This window comes from Oncorhynchus nerka, linkage group LG25 (genome assembly GCF_034236695.1).
Source record: "Oncorhynchus nerka isolate Pitt River linkage group LG25, Oner_Uvic_2.0, whole genome shotgun sequence".
Taxonomy (NCBI): Eukaryota; Metazoa; Chordata; class Actinopteri; order Salmoniformes; family Salmonidae; genus Oncorhynchus; species Oncorhynchus nerka.
The window spans coordinates 28842528-28857988 of NC_088420.1; the positions used below are offsets into that span (position 1 = coordinate 28842528).

At 40.4% G+C, this 15461-nt stretch overlaps 1 protein-coding gene across 1 annotated transcript; it reads left to right on the top strand.

Annotated features, from left to right (window-relative positions):
* The first annotated feature begins 1090 nt into the window (after positions 1–1090).
* Positions 1091–13591, top strand: LOC115109349 (malonyl-CoA decarboxylase, mitochondrial-like). The gene is made up of 5 exons (XM_029634154.2): positions 1091–1711; positions 8155–8267; positions 9733–9889; positions 10074–10226; positions 12655–13591. The coding sequence occupies exons 1-5, from the start codon at positions 1163–1165 to the stop codon at positions 13195–13197; spliced, it is 1515 nt and encodes a 504-aa protein (XP_029490014.1). The 5' UTR covers positions 1091–1162; the 3' UTR covers positions 13198–13591.
* Positions 13592–15461: the final 1870 nt, after the last annotated feature.

The following is a 15461-nucleotide window of genomic DNA, read 5'->3' on the forward strand; positions in this document are numbered from 1 at the left end:
CACCCTAGTCATAAACTGTTCTCTCTGTTACCACACGGCAAGCGGTACCGGAGCACCAAGTCCAAGAGGCTTCTAAACAGCTTCTACCCTCAAGCCATAAGACTCCTGAACATCTAATCAAATGGCTAACCAGACTTTTTTCATTGCCCCCACCCTCCCCCTCTTTTACACCACTGCTTCTCTCTGTTGTTATCATCTTGGCATAGTATAATAACTCTACCTACATGTACATATTACCTCAACTAACCTGTGCCCCCCTTATATTGTCTCGCTATTGTTTTTTTACTGCTTCTCTTTAATTACTTGTTACTTTTATTTCTTATTCTCATCTGCATTTAAAGAAAACCTGCATTGTTGGTTAGGGGCTCGTAAGTAAGCATTTCACTGTAAGGTCTGTTGTTTTTGACGCATGTGACTAATAACATTTGATTTGATTTGAAATGTAGTTACAAGGTGGGTCAATTCTGGCTGAGTTATGGCTGCCGCATCTGGGCCACTGCAGGGCCCTAATTCCAAACCACATGTGGGTGACACAAGTGGCCGATGTGGGCCAGGTCCAGCCCAGATAAATATTGCTACCTGGGATGAGCCTCCTAGGTTTTGTATTGAAGTCAGTGTACCAGAGGAGGACAGAAGCTATCTTTCCCCTGGCTACAGAGTGTTGCTGAGGCTAATGTAGACCTTCATTGCAAAACTGTGTGTTTTAATAAACTATTTGGCAATGTGAATATATTTAGTATAGTTTTATCTAAAAAGTCTAACTTTTAAAATGTTTCAGTATTTTTTTATTTGGGGGGGAACCATTGAATTAAATATGTATTTAATAAAGTAATATTTTAGGTTCATAGACATCGTTTTAATTTTAGAGTCTGGGTGGAATTTAGTAGTCTGGGTGGAACCTGTCCACTCTTTTCCAACTCAATATGTATATTTTTGTTACATAATTGCTCTCCCATACACAAGAGGCAAAGGTCAACCACGTGGGATAAAAATATTCCACAATTTAACCAAGCATTTTAAGGTGGGGAGAGTGTCATTGGAGGAACAGGTTTGAAAAGGTCGGTTGTGAAAGTACTGTCACTTTAATAAGACACCGGAACTGATTGTGTTGTGTTCCGTGTGTTACGATTTACAACTGTAAAGAGAGAACGTCCAGACTGCGATGATACCCCAACACATAATTTGTACATTGCGTAGTGGTGTGAGGTGCTGGCAACATCGAAGTGTTTTGGGAACGGTTTTACAGGTAGAGGCCTTGGAATTTCGAAGCGTGCGCTCTCGGTCCACCTCGGCTGGCCCTGTCAGATCCATGGAGGAAATACTGACGAGGGTTGTGGTACCATTACCTACATACGAGACGAGAGAGAAGTCCCCGCCTCCCCCAGAATCGAACAGTGTGGAATTTATGCATTTCTACAGAAGCCTTGAAAAGGAAGAGAAGTCACAATTACTGGCAAAGTTGTCACACGATTTTGGTGTTGACCACAAAGGAGTTTCAGAGCTAGCAGGGAAGCTGCTCGACACTCAACAAAGGGACTTGGCTACAATACTGCAAGTAGAGGACAGGTTACGATACAGTCTGACTCCTCGCTATAAACAATTGCTTAATCACATAAGTAGGGTGGAATCGGGAGTGAAGTTTCTGGTTGACCTACGTGCCGATCTGCTTGAAATAATATCAACTAAAGCAAGTGACAGTCCTCATATTCGGGTAAAGGCATTGTTTACAACTTGGCCCGTTAATGTCAATTCCGTTCGGGTTTTGGAAATATTTGACAGGTACAGCCTGTTCCTAGGGTGCAGTCAGGAATTCTATATAAAAGCACAGGTGTTTCTCTCCTTGGAATCGACTGTCATTCCTGAGCATTTGGGGAATTGCTAAGCAAAAGAGAATAACAGAATTGTCTGACTGCACCTGCCAAAATAGTAACTTTCACTATAACCAGACAGGTGTGATTGAAAATGTTAGCTATATTTCCATTGGAAACACTAACATAATACACTTGCTTACAAACAAGCTAATATATGACAGATTGCCAAGAAACAAAATAGACGAAATAGGTTCCAAATATAATGTACCCAATGAATAGGTACATTGAAAATGTGTGTGTCAAAGTTAAATCAGATGCAGGCCTATGTTATGTACGGACTAAATAAAGTTTTTTAATTTTTTTAAATTTTTTTATTAACAACAAATCAATACATAAAGCACATGAGGGAACACAAGCATACATAGATTACAAACAATGGACAATCGAGCTAGGGGGTACAATATCACATTACAATTACACAAGGACCTTAAGGGACATGCATATACTTACAATTCTAACAGCTTTTTTGTTAGTAGAGCATTTAACCGTCTTAAAATACAGTTCAATTTCTTTTTGTAGGGTACGAAAATGTGGTTTTCTGTTTGTAAATTTACATTTGTGTATATGAAATTTGGCCAAAAGAATAATGAAATTAATTACATAAAAATGATTCCGCTTATTTCTATTGTATGTAAAGAATCCAAACAGTACATCTCTCCACAATAGTGTAAAATCTTCATAAATGTGTTCAATTATAAACCTACTGATGTCTTGCCACAGTTTTCTTACATGCATACAATGCCAAAAAAGATGCACAACTGTTTCTGGGTGGTCATTACAAAAGGAGCAATTTGAGTTGATGTTTTCCTTAAACTTCTTCATATAGTGGTTGGCAGGATAGTATTTATGAATAATTTTAAAGGAAACTTCCTTAATTTTGTTAACAAGTAGGTATGTTTGTGGCAACATCCAAACTTTTTTCCAACAGATATTATCAATAAATCCATTCCAGTAAGGCATGACATAAGGTATAGATACAACATCCTGCTGAAACAAGGATCACGGACTAAATAAAGTGTTGGCATTTTGAAAAGGCCTATTGACGCGGGTATGACGTGGAAGCCCCCCTTGACTTACATTAATATTGGTGTCCCATTTCAACCAGACTGCTAGAACAGTTCAGCTCAGATGACTTTTGCCCTAGTGAAGAAACGTACGTTAGTTTTATTTTTAAAATGTCATGACCATCTGACAATCTAACCTTTTATATTTACTGTTAGCATAGCATATCTCCTGGATGATTATCATTAAACCAGTTTTAAAATGTTTATAGTAAAATGAGTTGTAAAACCATGATGCATCTGCAAAAAATCTACCATTCTAAGGACTAAGATATTGAGTTTTTGCGGAAGTGTCTTATTTTAAATACATTGTACATTTTTGCTTGAATTTTGCACATTTTCATATTGATTTATTCATAACTTTTTTGTACTTTGAAAACTTGCGGTAATGAGAATTGTAATGTTTGTAAAATGCATAATCTGATAAACAAAAACATGATAATAATGATGAAATAGATTATGTACAGATCCTAATCTTCATGAAAAATTACGCTTGAGAATTTTTTGTTTGTTTGGTCAGATTTGTAAGAATGACCCCATTACAGCATTGGCCCAGGGATGGCGACCCTGTTCCTGGAGTGCCACAGATACTGCAAGATTTTGTTCCAACTAGGCACCTGGCATTTAGGGAAAATGCTAGATGGGATGGTCTACTTTTAGCCTACTGGGCCTGTCTTAACTTGTTTTTGTTTCTTCACAAAATGATCGTTATCTGGCTAATAATGGGCCTGTGTGCCTTGAGGGATAAAACAAATGGTCCATGTTGGGGTCTCAAGTAAAATAACATTGTCCGGTTTGTCAAATGCCAGACCTGATTTCTGGTCCCAGTCCGGCGCTGATCAGTCCAATCAGACATTATACTCTTACACCTATCTTGTACCCACATCAGTGTGTCTGACAAAGACCTTATTTAATAGATACAAGTATTGTTCCCCTTGGGTGCTGTGGGACATGGAGGTGAAAAAGCAGAGATGAAATTGCTTAACTGGAACATCTAATTGGTCATCAATTAGGACATGCTTTGTTTAGTTTTCCAGCATCTTCCCTCCAGTTATTATTTGGCCTCTTTATAGATTAGTTAAGTCTCACAGGGATTTGGTTATGTTCTGCTGGACCAGCTCTTTTCCCCTTTACCTGTGTTTGAGAAATCTGCCATGATAACGAGAGGAGTTACTTTAACAAAGGTGGCACTGTCAATGCAGTAGGCGAAAATAGCTGTACTGTATACAATGTCCCCCTTACTTTTGGGAAAGAAATGTGGCCTCCATACACTGCAACATTAGAAGAAGTTTACATTTAACCTGGACCTCTGTCTCAATGTGTATCAGACAATTAAAATCGTGGACTTAGTTGCATGCGATATAACGCTACTTAATAGTCAAGGATGTATCATGCAATATTGGGACTCTACACTTTACAGACCTAGTGGAACAAAAGTAAACCTTGAATTTGGAGGTTTAAAATATCCCTCTGCTGGCCAGGTTGATCTATTTTATGAAATGCCTTTGGTTGGTGGATATAAAATCTAAGGTTTTTGATAGGCTGATGCAGAATTCGTTAATAAATTTTTTTTTTTTAAAAGCTGGTGAGGTTAGCATAGGGCTACTATGTGCCAGGCTACCTAATGGGACCAGCTGCAATATAAATGATCATAATGTAAGCCTGCCAGAGTAGCCTACCCTCAAAAACAATGGAAAAATGCATCCCATAACATTTTAACATGGATATAGCTGTTTGATCATTCATCCTACAGTAGCAGCCAATATGTGGTGTTCAATGTAGGCCTACATTCCATGAGAATAAAAATAAATAAACGTGCAGGGCTTGATATTAACCTGTTTATCCACTTTTCCTTCAGACAAGGAGGTAACTGAAAATGTTGTTGTTTGATGCAAGACACCACTTTACAAAATAAAATGCATTCCCATACCATTTATTACAGAGAATCAGACAAACTATATTGCCCTCTGCCTATTGGCTACTATGCTTATTCAAGTGTGTCTTAAAATGCAACACAGAAAAGACAGAAAAGAATCTCTTTATCGGACTCACTTTTCAAAGATGTCTAGAAATGTATAGGTTTTGTGCTCTTGTAGGATGCAATCACTCCCCTATTGCCGAGTAAAAGTGATCTATAACTAGGCTAATAACTCACTAATTAGCAAAGGATATCAACACAATGTGCTCACGTGGCTACATCCACTTCTCGCTTTGATCTCAAAACAAGCGCATCTACTCACGACCACTCATGCTGTAAATGCGGTCCAGTTCAAAGTAAATGGCACAGATCCATATATGGCAATGGTCTATTTGCGTATAGGCCTACTGCAGCTCTGATTGTTTATGCCTCACTGGTCTGTGTAGGGTACGGGCTGAGTAGTGTGTTCTGCCTACAACAAAATCTCTTGCATAGTTTGTTTTGTTTCTGTATTTTGAATTGAAAGTGACTAATATTGCATTCTTTTGATCACAATTGCCACAGTAAATGGAGACGTTGATAGTGTTAACGGGGAAAACTAGAACAATGGTCACCAAACTTTTCTGAATCAAGATCACTTTTGAGTCGAAATGCAAGATGACTTAGTTAACCTATACAACATTAACCTATTATAAACAGTACTATAGCAATGAGGTTTGTGCAGTAAGCTATAGGCCCAATACAGTATCACCGCATATTGTCCGTTGTTGTATTACTTGTTAAGCACAGCTGAGTTAGCATACATTTGAAATAATTAGCTTTACATTTTTTTATTTTACTGGGCTGATGTTGCCTGAATCTGATGGTCAGTCTCAGCTGAGGAAGAGTGCAGTAGACTGGGCCCGCCAGGAAGGCAGAGTTTGTACATGAAATGGTTGAAAATGGCAACAGTTTGTCTACCCATTTACAGAAATGTTTGGAGATAGACCAGTCGGTGACCACTGCTCTAGAAAGTTGAGTGAAGTTCAATCTCGTGCTTCTCTCTGTGGGCTGATATTTCTGCGCCACACGCGTAGCTTAGAGGGAACATTGGTCACGACTGCAATTACTAAGGTTCTTTAGAAGTGTCACTTTGAATTCCACAGTAGATTTGTTTCCTGCTGTCAGTCTATTGATTTTATTTTCTCACCGTTTTTATTCATCTTCACCTGTGCACAAAATTACCTTGGAGGTGAGAGATGAGGAAAATAACTGGGATTCATAAAATACTTTTACTGTGAATTTAGTGTAGTGGTCCCTCACATTTGACAAGTACGTTAGTTGTGGTTTGTCACAGAAGCAATTTTAGCCTAAGTCTCACGTCATCTAGGCCGACTGGAGCAAAAGGCACGTAGTGAAGTGGGGGCTGAGGGGCTATCCTGTTGCACCATGGAAACTTTGGCTGCACAACTGAATAACTTTGGCTTTGGTTCCTGTTTTATATGCATCACAGTTTCCTTCTTGTTCTCTTTGTGCATGCAATCTAGCAACTGTGTAGCTGCTGTGTAGCTACTGTGTAGCTATTGTGTAGCTACTGTGTAGCTACTGTGTAGCAACTGTGGCATGCAACACAAATTCCTAATTTTACTGGTATGAAAGACTTAAGTCATTTTCTCTTAAGGATTTGAATCTCAAGCTTTTTTCAAAGGCTCACATTATTGTCACAGCCATTAAGGCTAGAGAAGGGGGGTTAAACAATTGTATTTGTTTGATTCCTCTTCTCTCACTCTCTCCTCTACTTCCATGTCACTAAACTTGACGAATGCAAATGAAATAGAGTTTCTTTTCTTTTGTGTGACTAAGAATTGTGAGCTCCTTCCACCCATAGACAAGGCGCCAGCTGCGGTTTTATTTTCACACAGCATGATATCAATGCCTTTTCAGGGTTTTATCAATCTCAGATTTATGTATTTGTGCCTGTTATCAGATTCTAAGTTTGGCTTTTTTGGTGTGAGCGAGCAGACACAAACGCGCACGCACATCTTTTTTTTTAAATGTGCGGTTTTTCAGTTTTTGGCCCTGTAGGTTATGTGGATGTGGTACCTCTAAAGTAGTGTCTTTCCAGGGAGAAATTCATCTAGATAAGTAAATGTGTAAATAATGAGTGTTTCGTGAAGAATAGCCAATTCCTTTGGCAACTTTGGAAGAGGTAGACCTAAATATTCATATTGAGGCCTGAAAATTATCAATGTTTTTTGTTGGGTGAGCAATTTTAGTGCATATTATGATTGGCAGGTACAGTAATTCATAGTGAACGTAGGCATGTTTGGCTGTCGACTTGCCCAGGGGCTTCTGTAAATTTGATTTATTTACATGTGTGTATGTATATATATATATATATATATATACGTGTGTATGTATGTATATATATATATATATATATATATATTTTTTTAACCTTTATTAGGCACGTCAGATGGAGTACATTTGAGTTCATGCAGCCAGGTGTAATGGTGTGGATTTGGGTATCCCTCAATGTGTGTACTGTTTGTTTCTTGAGAGAGCCTTTCTCTGCCATAATGAAGTCAGATATTTGGAAGAGGACTATACCCTGCTCATATGGCGATGCGTTTATTGAAGTACAAGGCCTGGGTCTATGTCTCCCCAGCATACCTCACCTCAATTTTGAGGTATTAAAACATGAGTGAGAGCTGTAATTGTTTTGATTGAGTATTTAAAAAGTGTATTGTTGAGAAAATATAAATACAATACTGTAGGCTCCAGAACAACCTGTTCCATATTCACTACCACTAATGAAAACATCCATAAAAGCAATGAAACAACAATTACTGTCAGCCATGCCTTTGATACCAGCCTGTAAGGGAAGCTAGGCTGAATATTATTAATGCTGCCGTCAGTCACTAGATAGCGTGATGAGCCGTTCACTGCGTTTTTATAAGGGTTACACTAGAACAGATTGAGGGGAAAAAAAGACCAAAAACACTAGTAAGCACTATGGCAGCTCATTGTGAGTGTCATCCTATTTGGATGACATTAGTCAGGTGCTGGGACTGGTAGTGTGGGGCTCTGAGGTTACGTGTTTAATTATCACTTTAATCAGTAAGCAGATGTTTTTGTTCAGAGTTAAATATAACAAGCTATGTTTTTTAGTGTCAGCCACACAATAGCATCTACAGTATACATCCTGTGTGGTTTGGATTAGTCTCCCTCCTGTCAGACTAACAAGAGTAGCTGGCCAGAGCGCACAGGTACTTTACCTCTGGATTCTGATGTTTTTACCCAATCTCCCCCCCTTTACCTGCAGGACCTGAATGGCACTCTGAAGAGTCTGCTGTCTGAGTGGTTCTCTGTGGGTCTGCTGCGTCTGGAGAGGATCACCTGGCAGTCCCCCTGTGAGATACTGCAAAAGATCAGCCAGTAAGAAGCCCCTGTAGTAAACACAGAAACCTCTACAGTATGCACACACAACCCCTAAACTAGAGGTCGACCGATTAATCGGAATGGCCGATTAGTTAGGGCCGATTTCAAGTTTTCATAACAATCGGAAATTGGTATTTTTGGGCGCCGATTTAAATAATTGTTTTTTTATTTTTATTTTTAATTTAATCTTTTACACCTTTATTTAATCTTTATTTAACTAGGCAAGTCAGTTAAGAACACATTCTTATTTTCAATGACGGCCTAGGAACGGTGGGTTAACTGCTTCGTTCAGGGGCAGAAAGACAGATTTTCACCTTGTCAGCTCGGGGGATCCAATCTTGCAACCTTACAATTAACTAGTCCAACGCAATAACGACCTGCCTCTCTCTCGTTGCACTCTACAAGGAGACTGCCTGTTACGCAAATGCAGTAAGCCAAGGTAATTTGCTAGCTAGCATTAAACTTATTTTATAAAAAACAATCAATCATAATCACTAGTTAACTACACATGGTTGATGATATTACTAGATATTATCTAGCGTGTCCTGTGTTGCATATAATCTGACTGAGCATATACAAGTATCTAAGTATCTGACTGAGCGGTGGTAGGCACGTAAACATTCATTCAAACAGAACTTTCGTGCGTTTTGCCAGCAGCTCTTCGTTGTGCGTCAAGCATTGCGCTGTTTATGACTTCAAACCTATCAACTCCGGAGATGAGGCTGGTGTGACCAAAGTGAAATGGCTGGCTGGCTAGTTAGCGCGCGCTAATAGCATTTCAAACTTCACTCGCTCTGAGCCTTGGGGTGGTTGTTTCCCTTGCTTTACACGCTATTAGCTCCGCTTCGATGTGGTGGCTGTTGTCGTTGTGTTGCTGGTTCGAGCCCAGGGAGGAGCGAGGAGAGGGACGGAAGCTATACTGTTACACTGGCAATACTAAAGTGCCTATAAGAACATTCAAAGGTTAATGAAATACAAATGGTATAGCTATACTGTTACACTGGCAATACTAAAGTGCCTATAAGAACATCCAAAGGTTAATGAAATACATATGGTATAGAGGGAAATAGTCCTATAATAACTACAACCTAAAACTTCTTACCTGGGAATATTGAAGACTGTTAAACGGAACCACCAGCTTCCATATGTTCTCATGTTCTGAGCAAGTAACTGAAGCGTTAGCTTTCTTACATAGCACATATTACACTTTTACGTTCTTCTCCAACACTTTGTTTTTGCATTATTTAAATTGAACATGTTTCATTATCTACTTAAATTGATTTTATTGATGTATTATATTAAGTTAAAATAAGTGTTAACTCAGTATTGTTGTAATTGGCATTATTACAAATAAAACTGTTTTTTTTATATATATTTAAATCGGCCGATTAATCGGTTTCGACTTTTTGGGCCTCCAATAATCGGTATAAACCCATATCTAACCATCACTATGATCTGCCAGGTATGAAGCTGTGCACCCTGTGAGAAACTGGACAGATATAAAGCGTAGAGTTGGGCCGTACCGTCGCTGCTATGCCTTCACCCACGCTGCCATGCCAGGGGAGCCACTGGTTGTCCTGCATGTGGCACTCACAGAGGACATCTCTGATAACATACAGGTCAGAGGTTTATATGGAATATGAAAGAATGCATAAATTGATAAGTTTGTTTGGCTGTCATGTGGATTCATATTACTATTATTATTATTATTCATATTACTTTTCCTCTTTTCAGGTCATGAACCACATTTTGATCATTGACTGTGTGTCTGACTCCAACAATGTTGTTTCTCTTGTCGAATAGAGTATCGTGAGAGAATTTGCTACCCTGGACTCGGAGGAGGATGTGAGCAAAGTCAATACAGCAGTGTTCTACTCCATCTCCTCCACCCAGGCTGGCCTGCAGGGGGTGGAGCTAGGGAACGTCCTCATCAAGAGAGTTGTGCGGGAGCTACAGGTGGGTGGAGAATGACATCACCACTGTCTAAATGAGCAGGCAGACAGAAAGACTGGGACTGCCCTTCTCCTGTGACTAGCTGAACACTGTGGAACGTTTCTTAGGAAAACCAGCTGCTCCGCTGCATCGTAATTCGTTGATTTATTAGCCAGCTCCAGGGACCTTTACTCTCTGTTTGTCACTTGCTTCAATGTCACCTGATAATTTCCATTCACTCTTCCAGAGAAGTTCCAGAGAACCACTCACGTCACCAAGCATTTCTGGCCACGGCCAGTAAACAGATGGCAGTCAATCACAGCAATAGTTCAACATAAGCTGGATGTAATTTCAGTGTGAAAGGAGTGGTTATTATGATAGCTTGTCTAGGTTATATAACATGCTTTGGCTAATTTTTTGATTTCTCTTAGTCGTTTGAGTTTCTCAATTAAGCCAAATACTCTCTCACAATCTTGCAGTTCTACCTGCATCTGAAATATGTTTTTCAGGGTAAAGAGTGGATATCAGCATGATTGAATAACCATCTCCACACATCAATCAAGACCGAGAGCGAAATAATGACATTTCAGATAGTTTTGATGTGAGGGTAGTTGATAGTCTAATAGAGTATATGCTTGTATGCTTAGAGTAAGTGGTCTGTGCAGTTGTGTGTCTTGTTGATTTGTACAGTAGCCCAATATACATTCAGCAGCATCGACACGGTAAAGGAGTCAATATTATGTTGGCCGTTCTATTGACCAGATTGGCGCACGTTCAACAAATCTAATCTAACAAAGTGGATATTCATCAAATCTGTCATGATTCATGTATTGTAACAGGCCCACAATGTGGTTACTTAAGTCCGATTTGGATATATTTGGGTTTATAAGAAGTGACTGCTAAATGCTAACTCCTGTTCATATAAGATGGTTAGCATAGCTAGCATACATAAATTGTTGGTGGTAGTCAAGTCGTTTTTAACTGTAATGCAGTTGATTGGTGATGATGACATGAACGTGTTGGGGTTGGCATCCATACAAGTCTTTTTTTTACCTCAACAGTGTGAAAGACAATGTAGGCTAAATCTAGGCTGATTTTGCTGGGGGCCAATGAGGAGACTGGATCTTTCCCCCATGCGTTTCCATGGCAATTCCATTGTTTTGGTCGAGTTCGATTGACCTCTTTACCGCAACTATTAGTCCTGGCCTAAGTGTTCTAGCCTTTCCATTGTTCTGTAAGCACTCCTAACATTGGTTAAAATTATTGAGGCATGTACATTGTTCTGTAGGGCTTGAACATCTAATCTGTAGTCCCGTTTGAACTCTGAGGATTTCGAATTGAAGCAGAAACTTGATTTTGTTTTACAAAGCCTTTTCTTGTGGCCTATGAGTTCTGGATTTATCCCATGGCCATCCTAATAGCCCTCATATCAGTTGGGGGGAAAAACTAAGAACGTTGAGCTTCTGGGCTGGCTCAGGACTGTGACTGTGTGCAGTGCCATGGCAGTGTTACGCCCCACATCAAGGGGAATAGAAAAGCTCCACAGCCGCTGGGAGACCACTATAATAATGGATGGATGAGAGGAAGGAAAAGAAAAGGTCTTTCTGTGATTTAGAAAGAAGGGAGGAGGATCCCGTTGTCTTTCAGCGTTACATCACACCTTTACTGTCTCCCTCATTCTGGCTGTCCTCAGGTCTTTGTGGATTGCACGCCTGCTCTAAGCCCGCTGACCAAGGTTTTACAGTAAATTAAACTGATGAAATGATTGGAAAGTGACCTCTTGACATGGTTTTCCTCAGATCCACTAACTCGTGTGATTGAAGTACAGGGGAATGAATGAGAAAGAGGCTGAGAGGGAGAGCGAGTGGGAGAAGGAAAGGCACACTCCAACATCTGCTTCCAGGAGTTGTCTGACACACGTTGCCTCCTGCTGCCTCCTGTGAATCAACACTCCACACAGCTCTGTACCTTAACAGCCTTGACAAGCAAGAGTCAACAGAACAGAGAGGGAGAGAAAGGCCAGGGATTAGAAGAGAGAGGGCAATGAAGAGAGCTTGTAAAGAAGGGCAAGATAGAAGAGAGTGTGGAACGTAGGCGGCAGGCAGGCAGCATGTGATGATGGCAGAGAGGGAATAGGGACCAGAGTCAAGAGCTTGGATGGAAGGTATTAAAAGTGAGAGAGAGGGAGGGCAGAAAGTGAGCCTAAATATCTTAGTGATAATTCACTTCATGTATTTTTCTTCTTACCAAGCTAAATTATCTAATGTGACTGACAGATAATTTAGCTTATTTTAACCAAAAAGTTTAATACAATTAATGTATCTTAATAAGATGTATTTCTAATCTCTCTATAATACCACATTGGTATTGTTTATTAACTGGTGTAGACAGAGTTGTTTCATACTAAGGAGGTTTACCTCAGACTAACTCTCCTATCTTTCTGTCTTTGCAGAGTGAGTTTCCTCACATGTCCCAGTTCTCCAGCCTGTCTCCCATCCCGGGCTTCTCCTCCTGGCTACAGGGCCTGCTCAGCCAGCACCGGAAGGAGGGCCGCGTGGAGCTGCTAACTGACTGCGAGTGGGGGAAGGTGGCAGATGTCACAAACACAACCCCTGATACCAACGCCCTGGATGCCCTGCGTAAGCTGATCAGCACCGGTGACTGGACCCGTTCTGAACACCTGGTCCACATCCTGGAGCCTGCCCTGATGCGCCTCTGTGCCTGGTACCTCTATGGAGAGAAGAGGCGTGGCTACGCCCTAAACCCTGTGGCCAATTTCCACCTGCAGAACGGCGCCACCATGTGGAGACTGAACTGGCATGCAGACACCAGCCCGCGTGGAGTGGCCAACTCCTGTGGCATCATGGTGAACTACAGATACTTCCTGCAGGAGACCACGTCCAACAGCGCTGCCTACATGCACAATAAAATCATCACAGCCACAGAGCAGGTGCTGGGCTTGGTCTCACAGTTTCAGAAGAACAGCAAACTCTGAGCTCCATGGACACATATGTACACCCACACTTGGTATTAAAGATGTCTCTAGGTCCAGGACTTGCTGGCTTCATGGTGGCTCTGATCTAATTTGCCAAAACAAAACGCTTTGAAAAGCGTCAGGACAATTTGTGGCATGATATCAGTTGTTCTATTCTTTTTGCAATCTAGCCCATGTAGTGCATGGGTTTTACTCTCCCTTCCTTCCCGAGGTGGGTATGTAGTGTTATCATCGCCGATAGAGACTCCCAGTGTTTTATGGTGTGAGAGACTGTAGCTAATGAAGCGAGAGACATTTATCAGGTCGTGCCATGTTTCTGCTTGACAATGTGATGGTGTAGCACAGCAAATAGGCTGCAGAGCTATTGGAATAAATTATGTCTTTGATTCTTTCATTTGGCTGATCTGTGTGGGCGTGTGTGCATGTGCAAAGCCGTTCGGGTGAAAAATACATAACACTGACACCCACATTGTATAGAATTATGTAGAACAAAACAGTACCATATTATCATCTCATTATCTCTTGGCCCCGATTGTCACCCGACAATCTCTACAAATCAGTTATTTACTGAAGCTCAATCAAGCTATTATTTAATGAGCTGTGCTCTCAAGAGATTTTAACGTTTTTAATTTATCTGTATGTAAAATGTGTAATTTTCTGCAAAAGTCATTCACACCAAAATGTGTAGGGTCTCTGTAGTTGAGACCATAGTCCTTGCTATGTTTGCCACCTGCCAACACTCAAGCCTCCCTAGAGACCAATCTCTGATGTACTGCTACATCAAAATACTGAAACTAAGTGGAATTCCTATCTGCCCCACTCCATTGTTGCGAAATAATATATCACAGCAAGTTGACTGTGAAATTACATTTTATCTCTCAACGGAGCCTAACTTTTTTTCAGAGCCAGCCACACTGTCCCTGAAACTAATGAAGTGAGAAATAAAGTTTAAATAAATGGATAGATTTATGGAATTCACTTTAAAGCAGGGGAGGGAATCAATGAGCATAAAAGGACAGTGTTTAAATGATGCCCTTGAGAAAGCATTCCTCTTGTGAAACAGACAGGAAGAGTGAACACTTGTGAGGAATGCAAAGTCCAAGGAGGTCACACCGTTCCACCACCATGGACAGGGGTTTCCATGGAAATGGTAACATTAAAATAAAATGTCATTTGTCACATGCGCCGAATACAACAGGTGTAGACCTTACTGTGAAATGCTTACTTACAAGCTCTTAACCAACAGTGTAGTTCAAGAAGTAGAACATATTTACTTCATCAAAATAAAGTAAAAAGTAACAGTAGAATGACATAACAATATGAGGCTATGGGGCTCCTGAGTGGCTCTCAGTGCTAGAGGTGTCACTACATACTCTGGTTTGATTCCAGGCTGTATCACAACCTGTCAGACAAGAGAAAAGAACTATAGAACATGTACATAATTCTTTAATTGATTTGATGTGTGAATGAATATGTCAATGGTGTAAATGTATAATTAGTGTGAGGGATGCGAGAGAGCGTGGTCATGTTATTGCCATCCATTATAGGCTGATACATTTAATTTGAGGAGAGTACTGCATGATAGGGGATAATCTTAGAAGCACTTGAGAATCCCATAGAAAAGCTGATTTATTCTAGGTACCTCTCAAAGGATTACTAGATCTGTCAGTCACAGCATTACATTAGTATTGAAGTCCTGTAGACCCTTCTCACTCTATTCAGAATCCATCTCATGTGGCACTTGATGCTGCCACACGCACACACACACACCCACACACACAGCTTTCTTCAACAGTACTCAAAGGGTGATTACTGACTATGACAGCTATGGTAAACCTGTATGGAATGGAAACATACAGCTTGTGTTTTTGTCAATATTAGGGTGTAAGGCTTTCGTTTTGCTACTTTGTAATTTTCCAAAGAAAATGCAAACTGAGTTGTACAAGGTGAATGTGTTGGCATGAAGATGCAGATGTGTTGTGAAATATGAGGCACTGCTGGCCACACTGACGACCTGGAAATATGTCACAACATTCTAATCAACACGACTCCAGCTGCCTGCCAAATCCACATTATCATTTAAGGGGCCATTTGTTAATAAGCAATTACAGCCAGAATGGATTAGTTGCCACTTTACACCCTTTTTAATGACTTCGATCTGCCACTACACTTAGGCAAGGCACATACACTACAAAGTTATTTTCCCATATCACAGCACATACATCAACCCTCATGTTCCTGCTCTTGATATGAATATTGTGTGT